The sequence below is a fragment of the Cannabis sativa genome, chromosome 5 (genome assembly GCF_029168945.1).
Source record: "Cannabis sativa cultivar Pink pepper isolate KNU-18-1 chromosome 5, ASM2916894v1, whole genome shotgun sequence".
Classification (NCBI taxonomy): Eukaryota; Viridiplantae; Streptophyta; class Magnoliopsida; order Rosales; family Cannabaceae; genus Cannabis; species Cannabis sativa.
The window spans coordinates 36,224,937-36,252,623 of NC_083605.1; the positions used below are offsets into that span (position 1 = coordinate 36,224,937).

Below are 27,687 nucleotides of genomic sequence, written 5' to 3' on the forward strand. Positions count from 1 at the left end.
ATTACCTCCATGTTTTCAGGCGAACTGATCCCCTTCCCCTTGGTTAACATGTATTGGAGCAACCCCAACCTTCCTAACATGTCCCAGTTAAAGATGGCGGTAAGCTTCGACACCATGGTCACCATGGTCTCGTTGCCCCTCACCCTCATCAGTATTCTCCTTCACATACACCGCTCTCGTTACCGTCGTGATGTCTCTATGACCTTGACCGTGGATAACAGGATCATGATCCCTAACAACGGTTTGCTTGATCTACGTATTGTTCACGCATGGGAACAAGTACTTAACAGAAGACCTGTTACCGCCTCTTTCCCCAGTCAGGCTGATCCTGAAGTACATCAGCCACCATCTTCGTCCACAAGTAATAATGATCAAGTGCTTGATCATGATCATGAGAAGGAGGAGGAAGAGCATGGTGATGATAATGATGATCAAGTGTTGAATCATGTTGACCAGAAGGAGGATGAGCATGATGATGAGGATGAGGATTAGTTCGATCAAGAATTATCTACGCTATATGTGGTATTATGAATATGTAACCTCGACTATGATTTCTAGTGTAGTACAAATTACTATTGGAACTTATTTTACATTATATTAATTAGCGACTTAAAATATATTTCTAAAATGATTACATAAGTATATAAAAATTTAGAATTTTTCTTACATTGGAAACACAACTGACTAAATGGCTTTAACTTTTGAATTTTTTATTTACATATCAGTACTCAACCCGACCCAAATCTTATTTTCTTTAAATAGACATGTAACTATATTCTATATTTGTTCATTTATTTTTTTTTATATAAGCTCTCAGTTTTAAGTTAATTATTTATTTAATTAAAATAATAGACTAATTAATTTTGAATATAGCTAAGATTTATCAATCTTACTCAAAATCTAATTTAGGTCAATTTTTAAATTCTTATTATAACCATGTAATTAAATAAAATATTATTTTTGATTAATAATATAATATAAGTATAAAATAGGGTTAATTGCGGCATAAGTACCCAAAAGTTTAAGTTTGCAAGCAGCATAACTCAATGTGTTTATTTTTAGCGACATAGATACCCAATTTTTCTAAAACTGTAATTTTCTTCTAGTTTCGTAAGTACAGATTTCGTTTTGAATTTATTAAAAAAAATATTTCGAAGTAACTGATACTATATGTTTCTATTTAGACCCAATGATTTCGAATTCGGGTCTTATGTGTGCCCTATTTAAAATAATAACAGAGTCAGTACTGACAAAATTAGAGAAAAATTATAGTTTTACAAACTTTAGGTACTTATACCGCTAAAAATAAATATTAAGTTTATGCCGCTTACAAACTTAAAACTTTTAGTACTTATGCATATTTACCCCATATATTATAAAAATGGGTGACTATTCAATGGTTACATTTTTATTGTAACCATATGGTTACATTTTTCTTTAACCTGTAATAGTAGGTTACTAACAGGTAGACTTTCTTTTTTTAGATTTAATTAATTATAATTAATCTTTTTCTTAAAATAATTAATTAAATAGACATTCCTTTTTTAGAATTATTTAATTATAATTAACTATTTTCTTAAAATAATTAATTAAATATTTAACAAGACCTCTTTTAACAATTAATATTTATATTTAAATTCTTACTTAAATTATTTTAATAATTAAGCTATTTAATTATAATATTTACAATAAAATTTATTTTTTTTACAAAAATTAAACTTCTTTTGACACAAATTAAAATTCTCTTCTTATAATAAATTTTCAAATAATTAATTATTTTTAAATGATATTTAATTATTTTGTTACAATTATATGAATTAAGTATGAGGTCTCAAGCTAATCAATCGATAACAAGTGCAGCCATTTTTTTTTCTAAAAAGTCCTTCAACTTATTTCATTTTTTACTTTTTAAATATTTAAATAAAAAAATTAAATAATTAAGTGTAATAATTTAAAATTAAGATTACAAGTATAATAAAATTTAAATTATGAAATTATATGTGTATAATTTTAAATTATAAAAAGTTTTGCTATAAAATTTTAAATAATTTAAGTATAAAAAAAATAAATTGCTAAAAGATCCTTATATAGTAATAAATTAAAAAAAAATTAATTAATAATTATAATTAATTTAATTTTAAAATATAATTAATCTTAATTAAAGTTTATAAGGAAATAAATGATTAGGTTACTTTCAGGTTACAAGTTATTTATTATTTATTTTTATTTAATTTCCAAATTAATCACAACCATTTAATAGTAATCCAATGGCTTAAAAAAATGTAACCATGATGGTTGCAATAAAAATGTAACCATTGAAACCTCTTCCTATAAAAATATGTGTGACATAAATATCATATATTTTCTTATTCATACACTTATATCATACTAGGCGAAAGTTACGTGCGCATTGCACGTATTCTTAGTCATATATATTCAATTTTATTTAACAAGTGATAAAATATGCTGATTTGTTCAATTTTTATTTTTACATTCAAATAGTCGTTCTAACATGCTTAGAAAATGTTTCAGCAGTAAAAAAATTCAATTAATTTAGTATGTCTATTGAGCCTTTCTCTCTGAATATTTTTTGAACTCATGAACCATTTCCTGCACCATAATTCTTCAACTGTAATAGAAACATCACACCAAATTGAATAGTCAAAACAAAAATGATCATGATAAAAGTCCCACCAAAACTATCATTAAGCATTGAGAAAAAATAAGTACACAAATATTGTATAAATATATGTGACTTTCCTTATCAAAAATGCAAGAAGCTCATCACATAATTTCATATCACAATCTGTTATTATTGCACTGCAATTTCCACATGCTTAACCTAGAAGAGTACCATATATAGAGGTCATTGTTAATTTACTCTATATCCAAAGGAAAAAATAAAGTAAGTAAATGAAAATCAGGTACTTGTTTTGTTTAGTAGTATCTACATCATTGTCTAAGAATTAAACTGAACAAGACAATAATAAACAAACTTTTGACCAATTACATACATCCATTTATCAATAAATCAACATAATATAATTAACCTACAAAAATAAATTAGTTAGACATTTTATCATACAATAAAATACTTTAATTTGAAATCAAGAGAATCAAGGCAGCAAAATTTTATACAAAATTGACAGTAAAACTCCAAAAAAAGAAAAAAGAAGATCAAGAGATCAGAAAAATAATAACAATAACTTTTGACCCAAACAATCCATAATGAAAAATATAAATGATCTCATAATAATAAAAATTGGAATTATTATTGCTTAACTTCTTGACAACAAAAACTAGTTTTTTTGAATGTCCACAAATAAAATGTAAAAAAAGTGGCAGTAGTTATTTTTTTTTTTTACAAACTTCAAAATTAGATATATATATATATATATATATATACTAGGTGATTGTTACGTGACAAGCCACGTAGTGTTAGTTTTATTTAATATTTTAGTTTTTTATTTTAATTAATAATTAAAATAGTAAAATTATTTGAACGATTTATTTTATAAAAATAAAATATGTGTCAGTATATTTAGTAAGTAAAACATAGATGTGTTATAATAATGTATGTTATTAATAGTAAAATGTACATTAATCTTCTAATTGAAAAAAGTTCTATTATCTCATTTCATATCTAATAATAGCTACACAACTATATATTTATAGACTTTCACATTCTTTGTAAATTACTAATAAGCACCAATAATATTTTTATATTCTAATATTTTTCAACCTTCTCCTCTTGGTGGTAAAATTAAAAATAAAACTAAAAATAAGCACAAACATATAAGGTAAATACTAATTACAGCCCATTTCATCTTCTTTTTATTTTTTTAAGCCCAAGCCCAAAAATCTCTAAGCCAACACAATCAATCTTCTTCTTCCCCGATAGCAATGAGTTGTCCCTTCTGTAATTATTTATATTATTTTTTTTGAATTAAATTCTCTTACATATATTTGAGAATCACAATAGGACTTACACTTCTTTATGCTAATTTATTTATCATAATTATTACCGTTTAATACATGATATACATATTTTAAATTAAAAATTAAAGAAAAAAATATTATTAGTTATTAGATGAGATTATTATTATGTGTATAGGAAGAAATCACCATTAATTAATCAGATACTTCGATAAATGTACTCGATATATATTATACATACTTCGATTGATCAGATTATTATTATACATATTTTAAATGTACATTATGTATTATGTATTATACATCCATCAAGGATCGAGAAAAGTCAAGAATTTATATGTTTATAATTTGGTTGGGGTCGTCCTTCTGTTATTAATTATTTATCTATATTTTTCTTTTTCAAAAAATAAATAAAAAAAAATTATTAATATTCTTCCAAGATAGGTTTGTTAGAGAGATATGTGGCTAAGATGATTTTTTTAATTTAAAAAGAGATTATTAATATTTAAAAGATTGTTTAATTTTTTGAGTTTAATTATTGGGTTTATTTGTTAACGGGAGATCAAACCTAATCGTTAAATTTAACAGAATATTCTTTTATTTTTAAGTATATTCTGTTAAACCAAGAAATGCCGTTAGATAGGCACTTTTAATATATAAAGATACTAGTAGAATGCTACGTGCCTTGTATATAAGTTTTATGTTAGGTGTGTCTTGTTTTATTTAAAAATAATACAATAAATAATTAAAAAAATATTATTAATTATTGTAATTGATATCATTAATATGTATATTCAATTAATGTAAATAATGTTGTTAATAATTAAAAGTAAATACTAAATACAATATATGAAAGTTTAAGAAATTTTGATAATCTAATTGCAATTTGATCTTAAGTTAATCCAAAACTAAACCAAAAATCAATGTTCAAAAAATAAAGCATACAGAATTTAAATTTGAGTTGAATAAAAAAAATACTAAAATTTAATTTGTAAATTAAATTGTTGATAGGTGAAGATAACACATGTAAAAGTTGTAAAAAATAAAAATAAGGATACTCTTAATAGTTGGGTTTTAATTTTCTTTTGCAAGACCTGAAATAAGAAGCAATTTGCATAATAGAAACCTGAAATAAGATAAAGAAAAATAGTTTATTATATGAACAAAACATAGGAACAATAGGATAGTTTTACTTGGTCCTCACTTTGGCTATACAAAAGGTAGAATATAAAGATAAAATAATTTCCCTAAATGCAACAAAAAGAAGCATTGATTATCTATGAAGATTTGTTGGTAAATCAAAAGGCAATAAGAGATACAACATGAATTGCACAAAATTGACATAGTTACCTTGTTGGGTTCGCTGCCTTTTACATAATTCGGTTTCCATTCATAATCAATACCAACAACTTTACATCCTTCAATGTGGCTTGTTGCATTGTGTAGAGCTTCAGCATCATCGACCCAAAGAATATCTTCTACAAAGAACTCATTGAGATTCAAATAGCGACTATAGAGAAGACTTGCCTCGGGTACTAAGAGTTGGGGGAGAGAAAGACTGCATACAAGTCACAACTTAGCAAAAAAAAAAAAAAATCAAATAAAAATCTACCCTAATATGAACATGCAAAACAAGTAAACTTCATATCTTGAGTCTTGTATAAGATAAGGCTAGTAGAAAAACATACAAGCTGCAGAGCAAAAACATTTGGTGCCATGATAAAATGATTACCCTAAATGCAACAAAAAAGAAGCATTGATTATCTATGAAGATTTGTTGGTAAATCAAAAGGCAATTTTTTCATGTCATCCTTCTTAATATTGAACATGGGTTGATATTCTGTATCTTCCTTCTCAGTCTCAAGTCTTGAATCTTGCTCCTGGCTACACTTCAACTCAGCAACACTGATTACAAATTTACATACATTTATTTTTGTAAGGCAAGTATACATTAAATCAAGTTGTTTTGATAATTTTAGTATCACAGATCAAGTCATGACAATTGAATCTTAAAAAAATCAAATTCTTATAAGGCATTTTACTACTGTTTATAAGAAAAACATCATTATTGTATCAAAAGCAATTAATAGGATAGTATAAATAAAAGTACTTGACACATAATAATCTCAGACTTTATGAATTAGATAATGTAGAGGGTGAAATCTACAATACGGAATTTGGGCACCAGCAACCTGTCAAGAACAAAGAGAGAGACAAAAGTTCAATTGGGAGCACCGGTGGGGTGTCAGCCAAAGGGACTCCGACGCTCAAGTCAGTACGATTATAGTAAAAAATTATAATAATGGAAAATAAATGTAATGTAAATGGTAGCCGGACGGATGAGTGGACAAGCAGACAGACGGACTAAAAGAGTAACTTCGATGGTGAGGCTTAAGAGAAAAGCTTAGAAAAAACGACTGTCTGCTTGAGTCAGTGAGTAGTGTGAGTATCGAATGTGTTCTCTCCAGCGTCTATCGTATGGTTCCTTTTATCGTGTGTTCTCAGTGCTGTTGCCCTCTGTCCACGTCACCGTTGGACTCGTTCAAATTGGTTACTTCCCTAATTATTAGGGAGTAGTAACCGTCTTCTTGACTGGTTCCATATTAACTTGATTTCACCCGTTTGGCTGACTGGCCGGGCTCAAACCCGGTTGCGGGACGATCCGGCTTGTGGCCCATAGGCTCACTCGTTAGTCTATTTCAAGGCCTAGCGAGTCCGTCTGACTGTCTTATTGGGCCCAATATTGTTGGATCCATTATTGATGGGCTCGTCTGACTTGCATATTGGACTTCTCAAAAATATCATAAATATTAAGCAAATTTTTACCTCTACAGTTTGTCCCTCACTCTCTAGCTAGAATTTATTTTAGCTGGAGAGTTATTAATACCGAATTAGGTGTTGGCCAAGAGTTTTGTCTAAGTAAGCGTTGTACGCTTGTCTTGCTGTTTGAGACAAGAAAATAGTCTGAACGGTTCGAGCATGGTGGTTGGGTAGTCCTTGTCGCATGCGTGTATGTGGCTACCTTGGCCAATAATTTTTGTGTGATCAATTAGTTCTTCAAAGAGATTCTTAACTAGACCAAGTCGTCTTGTTGGGTCAAATAAAAAATATTTGGCTGTCTATCTCAAAATATGAGATGAGAGTAGATAGACGTACATGTGTATGAGGTGTAAGTAAATAGACATTTATATGCATATATATTGTAGGGAGATGGATATATATATATATATGAATGAGAGGAGGTAGACTGTAAAGCCCGCTTAGTTAATTTGGAAATTAGCAGTTGTTTATGATTAATTATGAAATTATTTATAGCTATTTAAATAATTTATTATACTGTTATTTATGTTATTCAGTAGCTTGCATATTTCGTAATTCCGGTGCCCGGTATTTTGGAACTCGGCGTTTGGCTCAGTAGAAATCACAACTTAGTATGTTAGTAGTTTGGGGACGGGTTTTAGACATTGGGAATGTCGGGAATGGCCGGGAATTTAGAATTTCCCAAAAATACCCCTTTAGTGATTTTTTATGTGATTTTATGGAGGAGGGGCAAAATGGTCTTTTTGCCCCATTAGTGTTTTGTCTTTTAGTGGCTTTTTATTTGAAAATTAATTGTTTATTTTATTTATTTGTTGGCTGAAATGAAATGTGTATTAAGTGACTTTTACTCCATTTCCTTCATTTTGCAAAACAAAACCCAACACTTAGAAAAATTTAGAAAAACTCTCTCTTTCTTTCCTCCCTATTTCGGCTGTGCATGTGGGTGCAAAGGGGTGGTTTTTGCTTTGATTTTCTAGTGGATTCTCATTCAAAGCTAAGCATTCTTCAAGCTAGGTTAGCTCCTTTTGTTTTCTCTTGAATTGGATTGAAATTTTGATGAAAATATGATGATTCTTGCATGATTTTTAGTTGTTGTTGCTGCTGTGCTTTTGTGTTAATTTATGTGGTTTAAAGCATGTTAATTGAAGTTAAAATGAGCTGTGTTGAAGCATGTTAGATAGGTTATGCAAAGCTTTAAGTTTTCAATGTAAAAATATGTGATTTTTGAGAAAAAAGGTTATATTTGGTTGCTGTGATGTTGAGGATGTTTGCTTGAGTTTCCTGAGGTCATTCTAAGCTTGATTGTGTAGAATTAAGTTGGTTTGATTGCTTATTAGGTGGATTTGCTCAAGTTTGAGTTTAGAACTCAAAGCTTAAGCTCCAATGGTGATTTTTGATTCTGTGGTTTCTGGGTTAGTTTGAGTCCTTAGAAATGTTCTAGGGAAGGTACAGAACAGGTCTGGAAAGTTTGGAACCATTTGGGGTTGAATTGGTCGAGTTATGAAAAATTTGGTTTGCTGCCTGCGAGGAACCGGAATTCCGGATGAGGGTTCTGAATTTTCCAGAACCGGAATTCCGGTTGGGGAAAATTCAGGGACCCTAGTTTTCCTCGTTTTTATGTTTTTAGGGGTATTGCCATGCTTTTTATCGATAGGGAAACTTTTAGTTCCTAGTTTTAGTCCCCGGGAAGTGATTTAGCGTGTCACTTATAGCGTTGTGATTTTTATGGTTTAGGAGCCGCATGTCCGCCGCTCGGCTTCGGTTCCGGTCGGGTTGACGGCACACCTGAAATCGGAATCCAGGTAAGATTAGTATAACAGTATGCATATGTAGATTACATGTTTAGCGTGCATGTAGGAAGCCTGTTAGATTACATTAGTTATGTATATAGGCTTCGAACCATCCAACCCTGTCACGTCGGTACAGGCTGGAGTATGACCAGCAGTCGGAGTATGACCGGTTCGACCGATCAGGCTGACATTTGGTTGGTGGTTCCGTGCTATTGACCTATCCCGTCGGTACAGGCTGGAGTATGACCAGCAGCCGGAGTATGACCGGTTCGACCGATCAGGAGGATACTTGTCAATAGTACCGTCCCTATGAACGTTCAGAACTCAGTACCATGTTGGACATGGCGGTAGTGGCTCAGTACCATGTTGGACATGGCAGTAGCGGGACTCAGTATCGTGTTGGACACGGCAGTTAGAATTATGTATGATATTATTATGCTTTTCTTACTGAGTCTGTCGACTCACAGTTTATGTTCATGTGTAGGTAAAGGCAAGGCTATAGCTGATGGACCGTGAGCGAGCTTATGAGATTGTACATGTCGGGGCGGTTAGGCCTGGAGCGTACGATCCTCGGGACAGCAAGGCTGAATTTTTGTAACTGGTCGTTAGACGACTTTTATTTTTATGTAATGGTTAAACAGTTAAATCTTTTTGTAAATGATTTTATAATCGGGATCCCGAGTCTTTTGTAATATGGTTTATAAGTTTAATTAAAAAGCAAAATTTTAATTAATCACGTTTTTCCATAAACCTCGTTGATTAGCAACGAGCTGCACAGTACGTTTAAAAATCACGTAATATGCCTAAGTTAGTTAGGGTGTTACATAGACAGACATAATATATAGGCATGTATGTAGATAATGGGAGGAGATAGACATATATATAAATTATGGAAGGAGGTAGACAGACATAATATATAGGCATGTATATAGATAATGGGAGGAGAAAGACATGTATATAAATAATGGAAGGAGGTAGACAGACATAATGTATAGGCATGTATGTAGATAGTGGGAGGAGAAAGACATGTATATAAATAATGGAAGGAGGTAGACAGACATAATATATAGACATGTATGTAGATAATGAGAGGAGATAGACGTGTATATAAATAATGGAAGGAGGTAGACGGACATAATATATAGGCATGTATGTAGATAATGGGAGGAGGTAGACATATATATAAATAATAGAAGGGGGTAGACGGACATAATATATAGGCATGTATGTAGATAATGGGAGGAGGTAGACATATATATAAATAATAGAAGGGGGTAGACAGACATACATTAAGTGTTGTGAGGAGATGGACATTAAGTGAGGATCAGCGGTACCCACGAGCTCTTTTGATACACACCTAACTGGTACTTATTAATACCAATGTGAGATAGCCAATTCATAGCTTTATGAGATAGAAATGTGTTGACATATATTGATGGTAATATATATATGTGCTGACATATATTGATAGTAATATACATATATATGTACTGACATATATTGATGGTTATAGCTTTGTGAGATGTCAAGATTGACATGCGGTGACATATATTAATGGTAATATATATATGTGCTAACATATATTGATGGTTCTTGTTTTACGAGATTGATAGATTGACAGCTTTGTGAGATAGGCATATGTATATAGTACTCCTTATTGCATACTTGTCCACTGAAAAGTACCAAACCTATATTATCATTGTAGTAGATTATTATCATGTCTATCTCCATGATATATTACTCTTGTGTATCATATGTCTATTTCACAGATGAGTAGACAACTTGTCCGTCTTATTTGATGATACCTCTACAGTTTACAAGGGAGATAGACATATGCATATATGAGTAATATTTGTGATGTCCGTATATACTCCAATATATATATTTTTTATGTGATGATCAGATGGGATGGGAGACACTTGTCACTCATCCAATGCTCCTCTTTGGTTATAAATATAGAGAGTTACTTTCACTCTTGCTCACATTTGTTGGAGCTCTTGGTGAAGTGAGACTTGGAGTTTTAGAAGGAGGCTTTCAAGAGGTAAGTTTTCTAAACCTTCTCCCTTGAATGTTCTTGTTATGTTCTTCATGTTCTTGTACATGTTCATATTTATTTTTGTGATGTAGATGAGTAAATATATTTTACTTGTTGTATATTTGTGTTTGTGTTTGATCTTCATGGGTAGTAAAAATCTACATTTTTACTGTTTGTCTTTACATAGTAGTAAGTGTGATTTGAATAATGACTGTCTGGCTAGCTGGAATATTGTCTTCCTTTAGTTAATTAAATGACCATAACTGGTGGTCTATTTAGAACACGTATGTCCAGTTGGTGAGCATTATTATGGCGTCCATTTTTATGTCTAGTTATTTTTTTTTGCCACTTGAGCTTTGATATATGTATATATACATATCTTTTTATTCTGTCTAGCCGGTGTTTTGCTTTGTATATGATTATATTTTTGGTGAACTCGCTCTTAGTCCAGTATCTTTGTTCTAGGTGGGTTTTTTGCTATGTCTATGAGCAACCATGGTAGTTGTGCCACTTCGTCTAATAAGACGACCAGTTCGTCTGATGATCCTTCGAATATTCCCTCTTTGGGGTGGTAGGTTATGTGTTGGATGACGGGTGTGAGGATACAGATGTCTATTGCTATGCGTACGGGGTTGGAGTAGATGCGATCGCCCTACGAGTGATACTGAGTCGGGCGATATACTTTCGGGTGTTAATCCTAGGTCAGTAATAACCTTGAATGACTTGCCGAAAATTCGTCGTCGTTATAATATTCCCATACACATTAGTTTGTATGCTCCGGCTAGCGGGGAACGGGCTGACTGGAAGATACCGGGTTGGACATGTTTGTACAAGCTTCCATTTAAGTATGGTTTCAGATTTCCTCTCCCTAGATTGATGTCTGAACTATGCTCCTATCATGGTATCTCTCCCAGTCAGCTAATGCCAAATGCTTGGCGTGTTCTTATGGCCATAGAAGTGTTGACCGAAAGGCATAACATTACATTTACGGTTGCTGAAGTCTTGTACGTCTACTTGAAAGAGCATCCACATGATAAAGGTAGGTACCAACTTACCGTTAGAAACGGTAGTGACCATTTGATTCTTGGGATTAAAGAAGCTAAGCGATGGAAGGAGGATTTTTTCTTTGTTCCTTTTGATGCTCTAGGATTATCGGTTGATCGTGGGATTCCCCATTCGTGGTCTCCTGCTAGTGAGGGTCATAGTTTTGGTGTTGAATTGCGCCCTTATTTGTTATGGTTTATTGATGCATGCCTAACTGGTTGATTTGTCTTCTTTGTAGGTAGGATTGGCCTTCCATTTAGTTGGGTGTGTGGGCAGGCGCCAGGGAGAGTTGATCAAGTTCTTCGAATTGCGGAGGAGGAGCGCTATTGGAACGTTCTATTGTCTGATTCTTCTCTTCGAGACAGCACTTTGTGGGATCACGTTCCCCGTCAACCCGAAGGTATATCTCATCCTAAGAATCGTGCTAAGTCTCAAGTTACTATACTCCAAAGAAGTTTGGAGATTTTGGGATGCGAACCTTTATTTCTACCTGAATTGACATCAGACGGACGAGATTTTGCAGATCGATTCATGGCCCAATCTTCTTTCACTCTTCCTCTGGCTGGTGACGGTGCTATGGAACGTTTACGCTCACGCAAACAGAAGACTAGGACGACTCCTAGTGTTGAGAAGGAGGCTGTTACTACTGCTGCTCCTTCTTGTCCTTCTGCGAGGGCTCAGAAGAAGAATAACAAGAGACCGTCTCCGGTTGAGTCGACCGATTGGTTGAGTAATACAGTTGATCTTTCTTTTCCATCTTCAGCGGCTGCACATTCTGAGTTTGGCCTACACCTTGGTGAGGCCAGTAAGCTATTATTTCCAGAGGATCGAGCTCGTTTTGAGAACATCGGAGAAATAGCTTCCATGGAGTTGTCCATCTCTCGCTCCTTTCAGGTATGCATGCATTCCCATGTTACAATTTATGTGTGGACAAACTCGCAATATTATTGTGTCTGACTATTATGGTAGTTTATATTATTCTGAGTTTGGCCTACACCTTGGTGAGGCCAGTAAGCTATTATTTCTAGAGGATCGAGCTCCTTTTGAGAACATCGGAGAAATAGCTTCCATGGAGTTGTCCATCTCTCGCTCCTTTCAGGTATGCATGCATTCCCATGTTACAATTTATGTGTGGACAAACTCGCGATATTATTGTGTCTGACTATTATGGTACTTTATATTGCATGACAGGGTATGCAAGGACTTATGTACGCCTTGGATAAGATTAAGAACATGAAGGAGCAAATGAAGGACATGAGGACTGAGCGTGATACTTTGCGCGGGGAGATTAAGGAGCTAAAGAGCTGCAAGAAAGAGCTTGACCGTGTCAGAGAAGAGTTACGAACTCAACTTGATGCTAAGGAGCAAGATTCTAATCGTTTGAAGTCTGCCTTGGCTGATCTTGCTACTGCCCAAGCTCGTGTGGACATGTTGGAAGGTCGGTTAGTCGAAATTGGACTGGAGGCTGAGATCCAGTGTCGTGGAAAGATGGCGATGGAGTATCGAGACAACAAGGCCGAGTCTTGGGACATACCCCAGTACATTGCTGACTATGAAGAATTGCTGCGGATGAGGGCCGAGGAAGACGCTCGAACTAGCCAACTGGCTAACTCGTTTGAAGAGATGACTACGAACGATCTCCCGGTGGATGACTCACATCTTTCTTGAGTTAACTATATGTCAAGTGTTTTATGTTTTTAATGTTGTAATATGAACTTTTGTCTGGTTGGCTGACTTGCATGGGTCTGGTGCCCCATTTTCCCCTTAGTCTAAATGTAGGTCAGCCAAATTGGACTTAGACTTAGTATTTTGGAATGATGTTTGTTGTATGCGCTATGTATTTGTTGTAGTAACTGGTTTGGCTGACTTGTATGGGTCTGGTACCCTATTTTCCCCTTAGTCTAAATGTAGGTCAGCTGAGTTAGATTTAGACTTAGTAGTTCAGAATGATGTTTGGACTATGTGGTTCGTTGTATGCGTTGTGCTTCTACTTCAGTAGAATATTGTTTTGAATTTATTTTCGTTCGGTGGGTTGTCAAATGAAACTATCAAATGGATGTTGTATGTCAAATAGCTTGAATGACGCATTATCCTAAAATGGAAAAAAAAATGGTTATGATAGGGGGCTGCACTCCGTAGAGCTGCCTACATACCCTTTCCAGGGATCAAGCCCAAATGTAGTTCTGTCTCCCTGCATGAATATTTGTTAGCAATAGTGCGTTGAGAAGAGTGGGTCTCGTAAGACCGATAAAGAAAACAAATGCAAAGAGAACAGAACAATAGTTTGGGGTTTAAGTGTGATACTGCTTTAGGTGAATAGCATTCCAACTGTTGTTGATGTCTCGTCCTTTGTCCGTTTGGATTTTGTAAGCTCCATTTCCGACTACCTTAGTGATCAGGTAGGGCCCTTCCCATGTTGGGGCTAGCTTACTGTTGGAATTTATTTTACCAGGATCTTAGATCTACTCACAAGTATGTTGATTAACACCCTAAATTTGAACTTTCTAAAACGATGAAATAAACACATATAAAGTTTAGGAAACCTTACATTGGGTGCAGCGGAATAATATGACTCCTTCCGTTCAGATATCTAGCCCTTGATTCCTTTACGTAGCGAGCATTATCAATATACGAACACGGATCTCTTTCTCTGAATCTTTGATGCTGAAACCTCCTTCTCGCTAAAAGTCTTTCTTCACGATCTTCCTCACTATGATTGAGGTATTGCTTGATGTGTGTGGGCACTACTCTAATCACTAAGGATTTCGAAATTCATGAGGGAAGAGAAAGAAGAAGTGGCAGCTAAAGATAGGGAGAGAGAAGGCTCAGGTTTTTCTCTGAAGGAAAAATAGAAAATTTAAGTGTAATTTTCCTGAAGCCTTCACTATCTATTTATAGCATTCCACTAGGGTTAGGTTTGAATTATTTGGCATTAAAATATTCTAACTATTTAATAACTATAAATAATTATTAAATAATATTGTCATTTATCATATTTATTAATTGAACCATACAAAGTATCATAATTAACAAATATGCCCCTATAAACTCTTTCTTTACAATTTCGCCCTTACTTAGTGAAAAATTCACAAATAGACATAGTCTAATTTGAGAATTATAATTGATTAATCAAAACCAATTACATGAGTCTTACAAGCAATATTATCTCAACTAGTGGGGGGACCATGGGTCTATATAACCGAGCTTCCAATAAGTAGATCAAGAATTTAGCACTAAAATTCACTAACTTATTAATTCTTCGTTGAATCCACGCATAGAACTTAGAATTGCACTCTCAGTACATAGAATGCTCTATATGTTCCACCATATAGACACATCATTAGTTATCCATTGTTATAATCCTAATGTGATCAATGATCCTCTATATGAATGATCTACACTGTAAAGGGATTAAATTACCGTTACACCCTACAATGTATTTTATCCTTAAAACACTTGACCCCGTATAAATGATATTTCAGCTTATGTGAAATGAGTACTCCACCATTTATGTTCGTTTGGTCAAGCTCGAAGGAGATCATCCTTTGCTTACTATTCGCCAGATAGAAGCTATAGATTCCATGTTCATGTCAGCGCTCCCACTCAATTGCACTACCGTGTTCCCAAAAAGTACGTATCACCCTGACCTAAAAGCAGGCTTAACTAACAATTCAAGGAACACGAATAGCCTTTCAAGATTGAGCCTAATCATAACAGGATTAAGATCATTTGATCTAGGATCAACTAGGCGATATTGACTTGAATAGATATTACGGTAAGTTTAATAAATCTAAGTCAAAGTTCAATATTGGTCCCTTCCGATGGATACTCCATGCATCCAACCTGAGCTTTACTTTAACCAATGCTCTGGAAAGAACATAGCACTTCTCCAAATGCAAGTAAACTCTGTTGTAGATTATCATATCAGTAAAACCCTATGTCTGATAAATCTAGGAAACTTTATTCACATAGTCATGTTTACTTTCCAATGTGTTGACGACACAATAAACAGGATCAAGTATGTGAAAAGGGTTTCAGATGAATTTATACATTATGTACATATAAACATGAAATAAATCATGTGAACCATGCAACATTAAATGTTATTTCTGATCTATATTAATAAGTAAATCTGATTATATTGAAATGAGTTTTATTTAGGGCATAAAACCCAACAAACTCCCACTTGCACTAATATAAAACAAAAAGTGCGTTTCAAATAATCTCAACACCTTGATATACAAATCAAGTGTAGTAGTAGTAAACTCCTCGTAATAGGATCTGAAAGGTTGAATTAACCACAACCTTTTCTCCACTATTACTCTTCCTTTAATCACAAAATCATTGATAATGTGAAATTCCTCTCTATATGTCTACTCTCTTGGGATGTTTGGATTCTATATCTTTGGCAACTACTTTTGGTTAATCGGGAAATTAACACTAGTAGTTTAAGGCAATTTGGAATGGTGCCAAAGATGTATAGAACTTTCCTTAGACCGAATAAGTACCTTTCCCCGCAACCTTAACATTCGGTCCTCTCTGGTAGACCTAGAGACTTCAGATAGGTTTTTACACTTCTCCAAAATCACTATTCCACCCCCAGAGTAACCACCATCTTATCAGAAAGATTTACTAGCACAAAGGCAAATTTTGAAATCTGATATGGTGTAGTCTAAGAGTTTTAAACACACCCTTATAGACTAACATATAGTTCCTCTTCTTAATCTTAAGATTTACTTGATTGTCTTCCAATGTTCTTCTCCTGGATTAATCTGATACCTACTCATTACTCCCACTCAACAGTAGGTGTCTGGTCTAAGGCATACAAAAGCATATCTAAGACCTCTCACTGTTGATATAAGAAATTCTTTCATGGCTTTATCTTTTCTGGAATAGTTGAGACTTTTCCTTAGATAAATAAAGTCTATGTCTAAGAAGTTGTGAAGCTTCTATAGATTGCCATTAGAAAGAAAATGCTTCAGCATCTTACTAAAGTAAGTTGCTTGCATTAGAGTAAGTAATTACCAGGTATACCATAAGCCATAGGTTTAGATAAACTCAAACCTATAATACTAGGAACAAGAAGTTTTGTTAAGTCCATTGAATAGACATACACGAAATTTCCTTTTATGTCCTTGTAATAGAAAGATTTAGGTTATTCCATGTGAATGGATTAAACCATAGATCTATTGGCTTTCTTCTTAGTTTCTTATCTTGACAATCCATTACTTGTTTAAACTCAGAATGGATTTTAATCACTAGTGTGTCCCAAGTCATAAGAAGGTGAGTTCCTAGAAACTCTCCCACTACGACAAGGTACCGTGAATTATGTCGAAGAAAACTAAATGGTATTGATCTCTTCGGTTGTGACAAGACAACAGAGGCAGTGGGATCATCATATGTTATATAAGATGATAGAACACTTTTGGAATCAAGAAAAATATCTCCATTATTTGCTACTTGTTTTTCAGACTTAGTCATTTTCTTAGAAAAGTAGTATTTGTTTGAACAAACACTTTCTTATCTATTGACAATGGGATGGTCCACCCCTAATCACTTAGAATAGCTAAGAAACCATGGTTAACAGTTCTAGCTTTTCTTAAGATTTTGATTAGGTGATCCATGAATCTAGTAATGATTTACATTAAGTATACAACCATTACATCATTCTGAAATTGTATTACCATAGAAGGATTAGGCAACGACTAGTAACTAATCATCAACATGCAACTCGAAATTTCTGGGGAGGTAAGTTTGGATATAATTCAAAAATCAATTTAATGATCTTTGAACTGCATATCTACTAACTATTTCTCCACCCCTATCAGTTCGCAAGATCTTTAACCACTTACCTTAATGGTTTTAACCATTGCTAGAAATTAATGAAATTTTTAAACATTTCAAATTTCTTTGCTAAAAGGTATAATCTAGAGTTATCGTTTTAAGAATACAACGAAAAACTCATATCCACCCCTGAATGTACATCCATCTGCGAATGAGATGAACTACTTTCAGTGGATATAGGCATATTAACTCTTTGCAGAGATTGATGTTGTCAAATCCACTATGAACAAGATACAAATGCCATAGATTAAAAGATGGTAGTGTCTATTGATGACATAGGTTTAGTTACATCAAAGAGTTCTTAGAATACTGCAAGTGGATCCTGGTCACAGAATACCTAACTCATATTCCATACAGTTTGAATCCATTAATAGAAGATGGATATTAAACACTTGAGAAAGTGTAATCGTATTGTATTCTGGAATTAAAAATATAAGAAAATTTCTATTTGGAGTCTAAAATTAAAGTCAAAGACTTAAATTTATACCAAATATAATGAGTAATTCTATCTTGGACCAACACTACTAATATAACTCTAAGTTTGATTTGCCCATACAAGTAGGAGATTTCTAAGATTGAGGATTTATATCAATTGGGAATAGAATTTCGGGATTATAATCATATGCGTCATTTAATTTCTTAAGAAAAAAAATATAATGACATGAAATGATTTATAGACCATTCATCCAATGATATCTAAGAGGAATTAGGATAATTTCGTTTAAAATAAGAATCCAACGATGCTTCGATTAGCGAAAGACAAAGTAATCTTATTTATGTAATCTTCTTGTTTCATATTGTAAAAATACTAGTCTAAGGTATCATCAATTGATGAACAGATAGATGTTGCATATACAATATTTATCTTTCGAGATCTTACACTATTATGTATGTCTAATGGTGAAAATCCATTAGAGATTTATCTCATTAGAAAAACAAACATGTTAGACCAACAATGAAGATTCGAGATTAAACTACAACTTAATAACAGAAAATAACATGGTTCAATATAAATTCATACACAATTCGTAAATTATAAGCATATAGCAAGTAGGAATGAGTAGTGAAAATACTAAAACATACAATCCTAAATAATTTCCAAGGTTTTCAACAACCGATACGAAGGTCCGGTAGGCGAGAGTCAAAGCATCATTTATTGAATAGAGTTGTCAGCTCATCTAAAATAGAAACCATTCTAGCAACCTTTTATTCGATCAAAATAAGAATCCAACGTTGTCCCGGTAGGCGAGAGTCAAGGTTATTCTCATTTTATGAGCTTCCACCATTGTTTCATGTTTCATAAGTTTATCTCTAAGTAGTCATCGTAGGGGAGAGTCTAATAGAGACGAAAACTTACAAAACACTTATCAAATAAAATCTTACGGTGTTAAATGCGTTCAACGAATAACCATCCATAGGGGGACGAAGTCTAGCGTCTCGAGATTATATTGAAAACATTTAACTTTTGTAAGACCAAAAATGGAGATTGAATATCTTAATAATAATCAAGCTCATTATTTAAAGTGAGTTGTATTTTCTTTGATTCTCTTTATTTAATTTATTTATTTTAAATATATATATTTATTTAAAATTTCCAATTTAGAATGAAAAATTCTAAATATAAATTTTAATTTAATATTTATAAATTTTACTTAGATGAATTATTTCCATCTTAGTAATAATTTCCAATAAATATTTAGAAAAATATTCAATTTAAGTTGTTACAAAATTAATATAAATTAATTTACAACTCAAATTTAATTTTCTATAAATATATATTGCATTTCGAAAAATTAAAGTATTTAAGAATACAATTTTCGAAAATGCATGTTAAAATAAAAAATTAATCCTGGAAAAATTATTCTAATTTAATGTTGGCCCAAAATTAATTAATAAAATTAATTTATAACAAAAAATATAATTGTCCTATTTAATTAAATATATAAGAAAATTTTTAAATATTTAAGTATGATGATGAAAATACACTTAAATATTAATTTCTATTTAATTAAATACACTAAAAAAATACTTCAAGCAAAAATATCACCTATCTAGATTTTCCTTTGACTAATTAATTTAATTTCTAATAATATACTTTAATTCAATTTATTTTAAATTAATCAATAAATGAAAAAAATCATTGATTTAAGTTGATCCAAGAATTAATTAAATAAATAATTAATTTACAACTTAATCTATTTTTCAAGATAAAATTCGAAATTCTAGCATTTAAGAAATGCAATTTCGAAAATTGATTAATAAAATGAAGAAAAAATATATTTTGAAAATTATTTAAATTTAGTTGAAAAAATAAATTTCAACTAAAAATAATTTTCTATTTAATGTCATGAAAAAGAAATATTTAAGTATGATGATAAAAATCAACTTAGATATTTAATTTTTAAATTAATTAAATGTATTAAATTCAAGAAATAAATAATTAAGTGTAGAGAAGGCTTAATTATTAATTTCTAGTTTAATACTAGGAAAAATATACTTAAAATAAATTGTACCAAAATTAATTAAATAATTAACTTCACAATTTATAATATTTTCCTATTTAATATTAGAAATAATAAGTAGTCTAGAAATAACTATCTAGAAAATATCTTATTTGACTAAGTATCTTTTCCACAAAATTTGAAAAAATATCTAATTTAAGTTGTTATTAGAAAAAATCTAGAACTTAAATATTTTTCAAATTTAAATTTAATTAAATATCAAAAATTAAGTTGTAACCACTTAATTTGAAAAATATTCCATTTTAAGTTAATATTCGAAAAGATATTAACTTAAAAAATATCTAAAGAATCTTAATAACCAATGCCTAAAATTCCTCAACTTAATTTTGAAATTTGAAATTCAAAAGATATTCAGATTTAAGTTGGTTAGTTGTAGATAACTAAATATCAACTTAAATAAGAATATTTAATGAAAAATTTAAATTAAGTTCCAGAAAGAATCTAGATGGTTATAATTCTATATTTAATTAAATACAAGAAAGTACATATAGTTTAGCTTAGAATAAAGAATTCTTTAAAATATAATTTTCTTAAATTAATTTAAAAAAAAATAAAATTAATTATGTTGCTAATCAATTTTTATTAGGTTAAACTAGTGTAATTAACCTAGTACAGTCATTCAAATCAGGCAAATGGGCCTTCACAATTGGGGTGGTTTATGTGAGGGGGTGCTGGGTTCAGTATGTCGTACCCACTTCTATGGCTCCCAACTCTCACACAAGGCCCAAAAGAGAGGAATTTAACCTTAATAAGAACAACTGTTATTAATTGAATAAGTCCAATAACTAAATGGGCCTAAATAAATTCTATCAAGAACTATGATAATTTATTTTAGCAACAACAACCTATATGTATCTATAATCAAATTAAACACATAGGCTCACACAGGCACACTTTGGATGGGTCCTATCATGTTGCTAGGTCATACACAGATGAAAGAAGATTGTAAATATACCTGTTACAAATTATTATCTTGACCAAGGGAGCCATCAGATCATTAGATCTGGCAAAAGGTAACCATGACTATTTGCAATCAAGTAATAATAGGTTTTTAAAAACTTACATACAAGCTAAAACCACATACTCCTGCAACAAGGTTAGCTGGATAGTTGGATGTAGGATTTATTTAATTTTAAATTAAATATTTAATTTCGAAAATAATTAATTAAATAAAAAAAAATTCGAAAAATTTAAAAAAAAATTGAAAAAATTCGAAATTTTAAATAAAAATTTAAAATTAAACCTACAATTTTTGAAAAATTAGGTTTCAACCAACCTAAATATCATTTCAAAAAATTTGCTAACTACTTTTAAAAATTAAATGTTATTTAAAAATAAAAATTAAATAAAAAATTAGAAAAGATAAATGAAATATCTTTTCAGATTTTAAATTTAATTTAAATAAATAAAATAACAAAATTTAAAAGTTAGCAAAATATCTTACATCTATTTAAAATTACATGATTATAAATATCTTATTTTAAATTTAAATAAGGTCAAAATATCTAAAAAGATTTAATTTAAAAAAAATATCTTAAAAGATAAGATATAATTAAAAATATCTTAAAAGATAAGATATCTTAAAAATATCTTAAAAGATTTTATAAATATCTTATAAATCTGACTTTAAATTTAAAAAAAAAATAAGATATAATCAAATTTAAAAATAAGATAGATTTTTAAGCAAGAAGATAGATACTAATTCTATTCAAATTCAAATTACACTAATATCTTGAATTAAATTTAAAAAATATTAAATTAATTCAAAATGATAATTAGAATTGAATTAGGAATAGTGATAGTATAAATACAAAACTATACAAAAAATTGGAAGTTAATTACATGAAAAAGCATGAAAAATCGAAGAAAAACAAAAAAATTCGAAACTGTACGGACAGATTTGCGATCGCAGGAAAATATCAGCACAACCCCGATTTTTTCAAATCTTCAAAAAATCATAACTAATTCAAATAAAATCCAAATTAAGTTCTGTAAAAGGCTAACTTGCTTAATTTTTTCCATCTATCCAATAAAAATAATTCCAGAGATGAAATCGCAATTATTTTTCACGAAAATTTCACAAACATCAATCAATCATCAAATAACACTCAATACAACATGATACCATCCAAAGAACATACAAAGAATCGTTTTAAAGTCCAAATTTCTTGCAAGTAAATCAATTACCATGGCTCCGAGGCCAGTTGTTGGAATTTATTTTACCAGGATCTTAGATCTACTCACAAGTATGTTGATTAACACCCTAAATTTGAACTTTCTAAAACGATGAAATAAACACATATAAAGTTTAGGAAACCTTACATTGGGTGCAGCGGAATAATATGACTCCTTCCGTTCAGATATCTAGCCCTTGATTCCTTTCTGTAGCGAGCATTATCAATATCCGAACCCGGATCTCTTTCTCGAATCTTTGATCTTTGAAACCTCCTTCTCGCTGAAAGTCTTTCTTCACGATCTTCCTCACTATGATTGAGGTATTGCTTGATGTGTGTGGGCACTACTCTAATCACTAAGGATTTCGAAATTCAAGAGGGAAGAGAAAGAAGAAGTGGCAGCTAAAGATAGGGAGAGAGAAGGCTCAGGTTTTTCTCTGAAGGAAAAATAGAAAATTTAAGTGTAATTTTCCTGAAGCCTTCACTATCTATTTATAGCATTCCACTAGGGTTAGGTTTGAATTATTTGGCATTAAAATAATGAAAAAATCAGTTTAAATTTCCTACAAAAGTGGCTGGCCCTATACTAGTGGATTTGGGCCTCACGTTTTGCAATTTTGCAGTTTTACCTTTTCTGCATCTGATTTTCTCAAAAACGCCAATTTTCTAATTCAACCATTTAAATGCCAATTCTAACTATTTAATAACTATAAATAATTATTAAATAATATTGTCATTTATCATATTTATTAATTGAACCATACAAAGTATCATAATTAACAAATATGCCCCTATAAACTCTTTCTTTACAATTTCGCCCTTACTTAGTGAAAAATTCACAAATAGACATAGTCTAATTTGAGAATTATAATTGATTAATCAAAACAAATTACATGAGTCTTACAAGCAATATTATCTCAACTAGTGGGGGGACCATGGGTCTATATAACCGAGCTTCCAATAAGTAGATCAAGAATTTAGCACTAAAATTCACTAACTTATTAATTCTTCGTTGAATCCACGCATAGAACTTAGAATTGCACTCTCAGTATATAGAATGCTCTATATGTTCCACCATATAGACACATCATTAGTTATCCATTGTTATAATCCTAATGTGATCAATGATCCTCTATATGAAAGATCTACACTGTAAAGGGATTAAATTACCGTTACACCCTACAATGTATTTTATCCTTAAAACACTTGACCCCGTATAAATGATATTTCAGCTTATGTGAAATGAGTACTCCACCATTTATGTTCGTTTGGTCAAGCTCGAAGGAGATCATCCTTTGCTTACTATTCGCCAGATAGAAGCTATAGATTCCATGTTCAAGTCAGCGCTCCCACTCAATTGCACTACCGTGTTCCCAAAAAGTACGTATCACCCTGACCTAAAAGCAGGCTTAATTAACAATTCAAGGAACACGAATAGCCTTTCAAGATTGAGCCTAATCATAACAGGATTAAGATCATTTGATCTAGGATCAACTAGGCGATATTGACTTGAATAGATATTACGGTAAGTTTAATAAATCTAAGTCAAAGTTCAATATCGGTCCCTTCCGATGCATACTCCATGCATCCAACCTGAGCTTTACTTTAACCAATGCTCTGGAAAGAACATAGCACTTCTCCAAATGCAAGTAAACTCTGTTGTAGATTATCATATCAGTAAAACCCTATGTCTGATAAATCTAGGAAACTTTATTCACATAGTCATGTTTACTTTCCAATGTGTTGACGGCACAATAAACAGGATCAAGTATGTGAAAAGGGTTTCAGATGAATTTATACATTATGTACATATAAACATGAAATAAATCATGTGAACCATGCAACATTAAATGTTATTTCTGATCTATATTAATAAGTAAATCTGATTATATTGAAATGAGTTTTATTTAGGGCATAAAACCCAACACTTACCTGCTCCCGCTTCCTTGGTGTTTTGAAAAACTCGACGAAGCACCCAGTCTCCCACCTTGAATGACCGAGTACGGGCATTCTTGTTGTAATGCTTTGCTAGACACTGTTGGTAGGCTGCCATTCTTATAGATGCCCTTTCTCTTCTCTCGTCGACTGTGTCTAGTTCGTGGCACATGTCTTCCCAATTTTGCATTTCTGTAGTCAGTTCATGTCTAGCTGTTGGGACTTCACTTTCTGTTGGTATGACCGCTTCCATTCCATAGGCTAGAGAGAAAGGTGTTTCTCGTGTGAATGTTCTGGCTGTTGTGCGGTAGGACCATAGTACTCCTGGCAATTCATCGGCCCATCTACCCTTTGCATTCTCTAGCCGTTTTTTGATTGTGTTCATGATGGTCTTATTAGACGATTCTGCTTGTCCATTGGCTTGAGGGTATCTAGGTGTTGAGAAGCTTAACTTAATGTTCCAGAATTTGCAAAAGTTTTGAAAGTCGAGGCTGATGAACTGTGAGCCATTGTCTGTCACAATTTCTTTCGGAATTCCATATCTACAGATAACATTTCTCCAAATAAACCCCTTAACTTCTTTGTCTCGAACTTGGTGGAACGATTCCGCTTCTATCCACTTGCTGAAGTAGTCGGTCACTGCAAGCATATATACCTTCTGTCCAGGTGCAGTTGGCAATTTGCCAACTATGTCCATTCCCCACTTCATAAAGGGCCATGGGGATGTGATCGATGTGAGACGTTCAGGAGGCTGATGGGATACTTGTGCAAAACGTTGGCATTTGTCACCGTCTTGTATATTCAGATGAGTCAGCTCTCATAGAAGGCCAATAGTAGCCTTGTGTGAGGGCCCGGTGTGCTAAGCTTCTGCCTCCCGAATGGTTGCCACATTCGCCCTCGTGAAGCTCAGCTAGTATATATTTTGCTTCTGCAGGGTTAACACATCTCAAATATGGACCAGAATAGGATCGTTTATAGAGCTTACCTCGTATTATTGAGAATCTGGCTGCCTGAGCCTTGACTCTTCGGGCTTCATTCTTATCTTCTGGTAGCACATCTTTTTCTAAGTACTCGATGATGGGCGTCATCCATGTCTTTTCGTTGGCGACGTCATTTACTTCTTCTTCTTCTTCTTTCTTCCAGACAGCAGGCCATTGGAGGTACACCATTGGGATTGTTTTGGGGCTGGTTGTCTGGATGGAAGACCCAAGGTTGGCTAAGGCGTCTGCGTGACTATTATTTTCCCTAGGCACCTGACTGATTGTAAACTCGTCGGAGGTCGATTGCAACTCTTTTGTTTTCTCAAGATAAGCTGTCATTTTGCTATCTCGGACCTGATAGCTACCTTGCACTTGGTTGACTACAAGTTGTGAATCGCTAAAGACGTTGATTCTTTTGGCTCCCATTTCTTTGGCCAGTCCGAGTCCAGCAATCATAGCCTCATACTCTGCCTCATTGTTTGTAGCTTTAAACCCACATCTGATTGCTTGCTCGATCTTCTCGCCTTGGGGTGAGGCCAGAACCAGTCCTAATCCGCTTCCTCTTACATTGCTTGAACCGTCTACATGTAATTCCCATGTGCCATTTGCCTGTCCCTCTGTAAGGTGGCAAAGTTCTTTTTCCGCCTGCACTTGAGAGTTAGGTGTAAAGTACGCAATGAAATCGGCTAATACACGAGATTTTACTGCGGTTCGTGGCTTGTAGGAGATGTCATATTCGCTGAGCTCCACTGCCCACTTGGTCAATCTTCCAGACAACTCTGGTTTATGTAGTATGGTCTTGAGGGGAAAGGTGGTGAGTACTGTGATTGGGTGGCATTGGAAGTATGGACGCAACTTTACGGCCGCGTGAATGAGTGCCAATGCTAAGTTCTCAGTGTTGTACCTCGTTTCTGCATCAAGTAAGGATTTAGAGACATAATAAATTGGAAGTTGTTTACCTTTATCCTCTCTTACTAAGACTGCGCTGACTGCCGCCTCAGAGACAGCTAGGTACACAAAGAGGTTTTCGTTATCTTTTGGCTTTGATAATAGTGGAGGGCTAGTCAGGTATTGCTTTAATTTGTCCAACGCTTCTTCACACTCGGCTGTCCATTCGAATGTCTTTGATTTTCTAAGTGTGTTGAAGAAAGAGTGGCATCGCTCGGAAGACTTTGAGATGAATCGGCCTAGCGCAGCGATTCGGCCTGTTAGTTTTTGGACATCTTTGATGCATGTTGGTGAGGGGATCCTTAGGATTGAATCAATCTGAGCTGGGTTGGCTTCGATCCCTCGTTGTGTCACCAAGTAGCCTAAGAACTTGCCTGCAGTTACACCAAAAGAACACTTAGTAGGATTTAACTTCATGTTATATTTTCTAAGTATTTCAAAAGATTGTTTTAAATGATTGATGTGCTCTTCTGCAACTAGTGATTTCACTAGCATGTCGTCGATGTAGACTTCTATGGTCTTTCCCAGGTGGTCAGCAAACATCTTGTTCACGAGGCGTTGGTAGGTTGCTCCTGCATTCTTCAGTCCGAACGGCATCACCTTGTAACAAAAGATTCCTAGGTTGGTCATGAAAGTCTTCTCCTGGTCTTCCGGATGCATAAGGATGGTTATATCCTGAGAAAGCATCCATGAAGCTAAGGAGTTCGTGTCCTGCTGTGGCGTCTACCAGCATGTCAATATGTGGTAATGGAAATGAGTCTTTTGGGCACGCCTTGTTGAGGTCTGTAAAATCGATGCAGACCCTCCACTTGCCATTTTTCTTTTTCACAATCACTACGTTTGCCAGCCAGTCTGGGTACTGGACTTCTCTTATAAACCCGTTCTCGATTAACTTCTGGACTTCTTCATTTATTGCTTGGTTTCTCTCAGGGGCAAACTTTCTTCTCTTTTGTCTCCTGGGTGGGTAATTTGGATCTACCTGTAACCTGTGGACAATAATCTCAGGGTTAATACCGGTCATATCCGCATGGGACCAAGCAAATTGATCATGGTTAGCAATCAAAAATTCAATATGTTTAGATCTCATGTCGGGGTCCAGCTGGGCTCCGATTTGGACTTTGTGGTCTGGGAAGTCTGGATGGATTTGGACTTCGTCTAGCTCCTCCACATTAGGTTGCTCAGATTGGGAGTTGGGTAGCTCTCGCTGCTGTAATTTCTATGGTATCTTCGGTTTTGCCTTCATGGTGGTTCGGGTAGCATTCTCTTGAATCTTCCGCTCCCCTCTAATTTCTTTCGGCCCCCATTTGGTTGGAAACCTTAAAGCTTGGTGGTAAGTTGAAGGTACAACTTCCATCTCATGGATCCATGGCCTGCCGAGGATGACGTTGTAGGCAGAAGGGGAGTCAATCACCAGGAACCTGGTGCACAAGTTGACTCCTTCAGCATACACGAGCGATTCGATCTCTCCCGAGGTATTTTTCTGTTCACCACTAAATCCAATTAGGACAGTTGTCTTCCTCACAATTTTGGATTCGTCAATTCCCATTTCCCTGAGAGCACCCAAAAAAAGGATGTTAGCTGAACTGCCATTATCGACAAGTATACGTTTAGTCAAATAGTTAGCTATATAAAGTGAAATAACAAGAGCATCATGATGAG

The 27,687-nt window shown here is 33.3% G+C and overlaps 2 protein-coding genes across 2 annotated transcripts; one reads left to right on the forward strand and one right to left on the reverse strand.

Annotated features, from left to right (window-relative positions):
- Positions 1–10,075: 10,075 nt before the first annotated feature.
- On the forward strand, positions 10,076–13,642 carry LOC133037890 (uncharacterized). The gene is made up of 3 exons (XM_061115646.1): positions 10,076–10,587; positions 11,864–12,519; positions 12,817–13,642. Exons 2-3 carry the CDS (start codon positions 12,157–12,159, stop codon positions 13,291–13,293), a joined length of 840 nt encoding a protein of 279 aa, XP_060971629.1. The 5' UTR covers positions 10,076–10,587; positions 11,864–12,156; the 3' UTR covers positions 13,294–13,642.
- An 11,243-nt stretch (positions 13,643–24,885) lies between these two features.
- Positions 24,886–26,445, reverse strand: LOC133038310 (uncharacterized). The gene has a single exon (XM_061116415.1). The coding sequence runs from the start codon at positions 26,443–26,445 to the stop codon at positions 24,886–24,888; it is 1,560 nt and encodes a 519-aa protein (XP_060972398.1).
- Positions 26,446–27,687: the final 1,242 nt, after the last annotated feature.

What these genes read in the sequence shown, in the direction of transcription:
- LOC133038310 (XM_061116415.1), bottom strand. Translation starts at nt 26,445, where the DNA reads ATGAAGTTAAATCCTACTAAGTGTTCTTTTGGTGTAACTGCAGGCAAG.
- LOC133037890 (XM_061115646.1), top strand. Translation starts at nt 12,157, where the DNA reads ATGGCCCAATCTTCTTTCACTCTTCCTCTGGCTGGTGACGGTGCTATG. An exon ending in CCATCTCTCGCTCCTTTCAG is followed by an intron (nt 12,520 to 12,816) that starts GTATGCATGCAT and finishes ATTGCATGACAG; the next exon opens with GGTATGCAAGGACTTATGTA.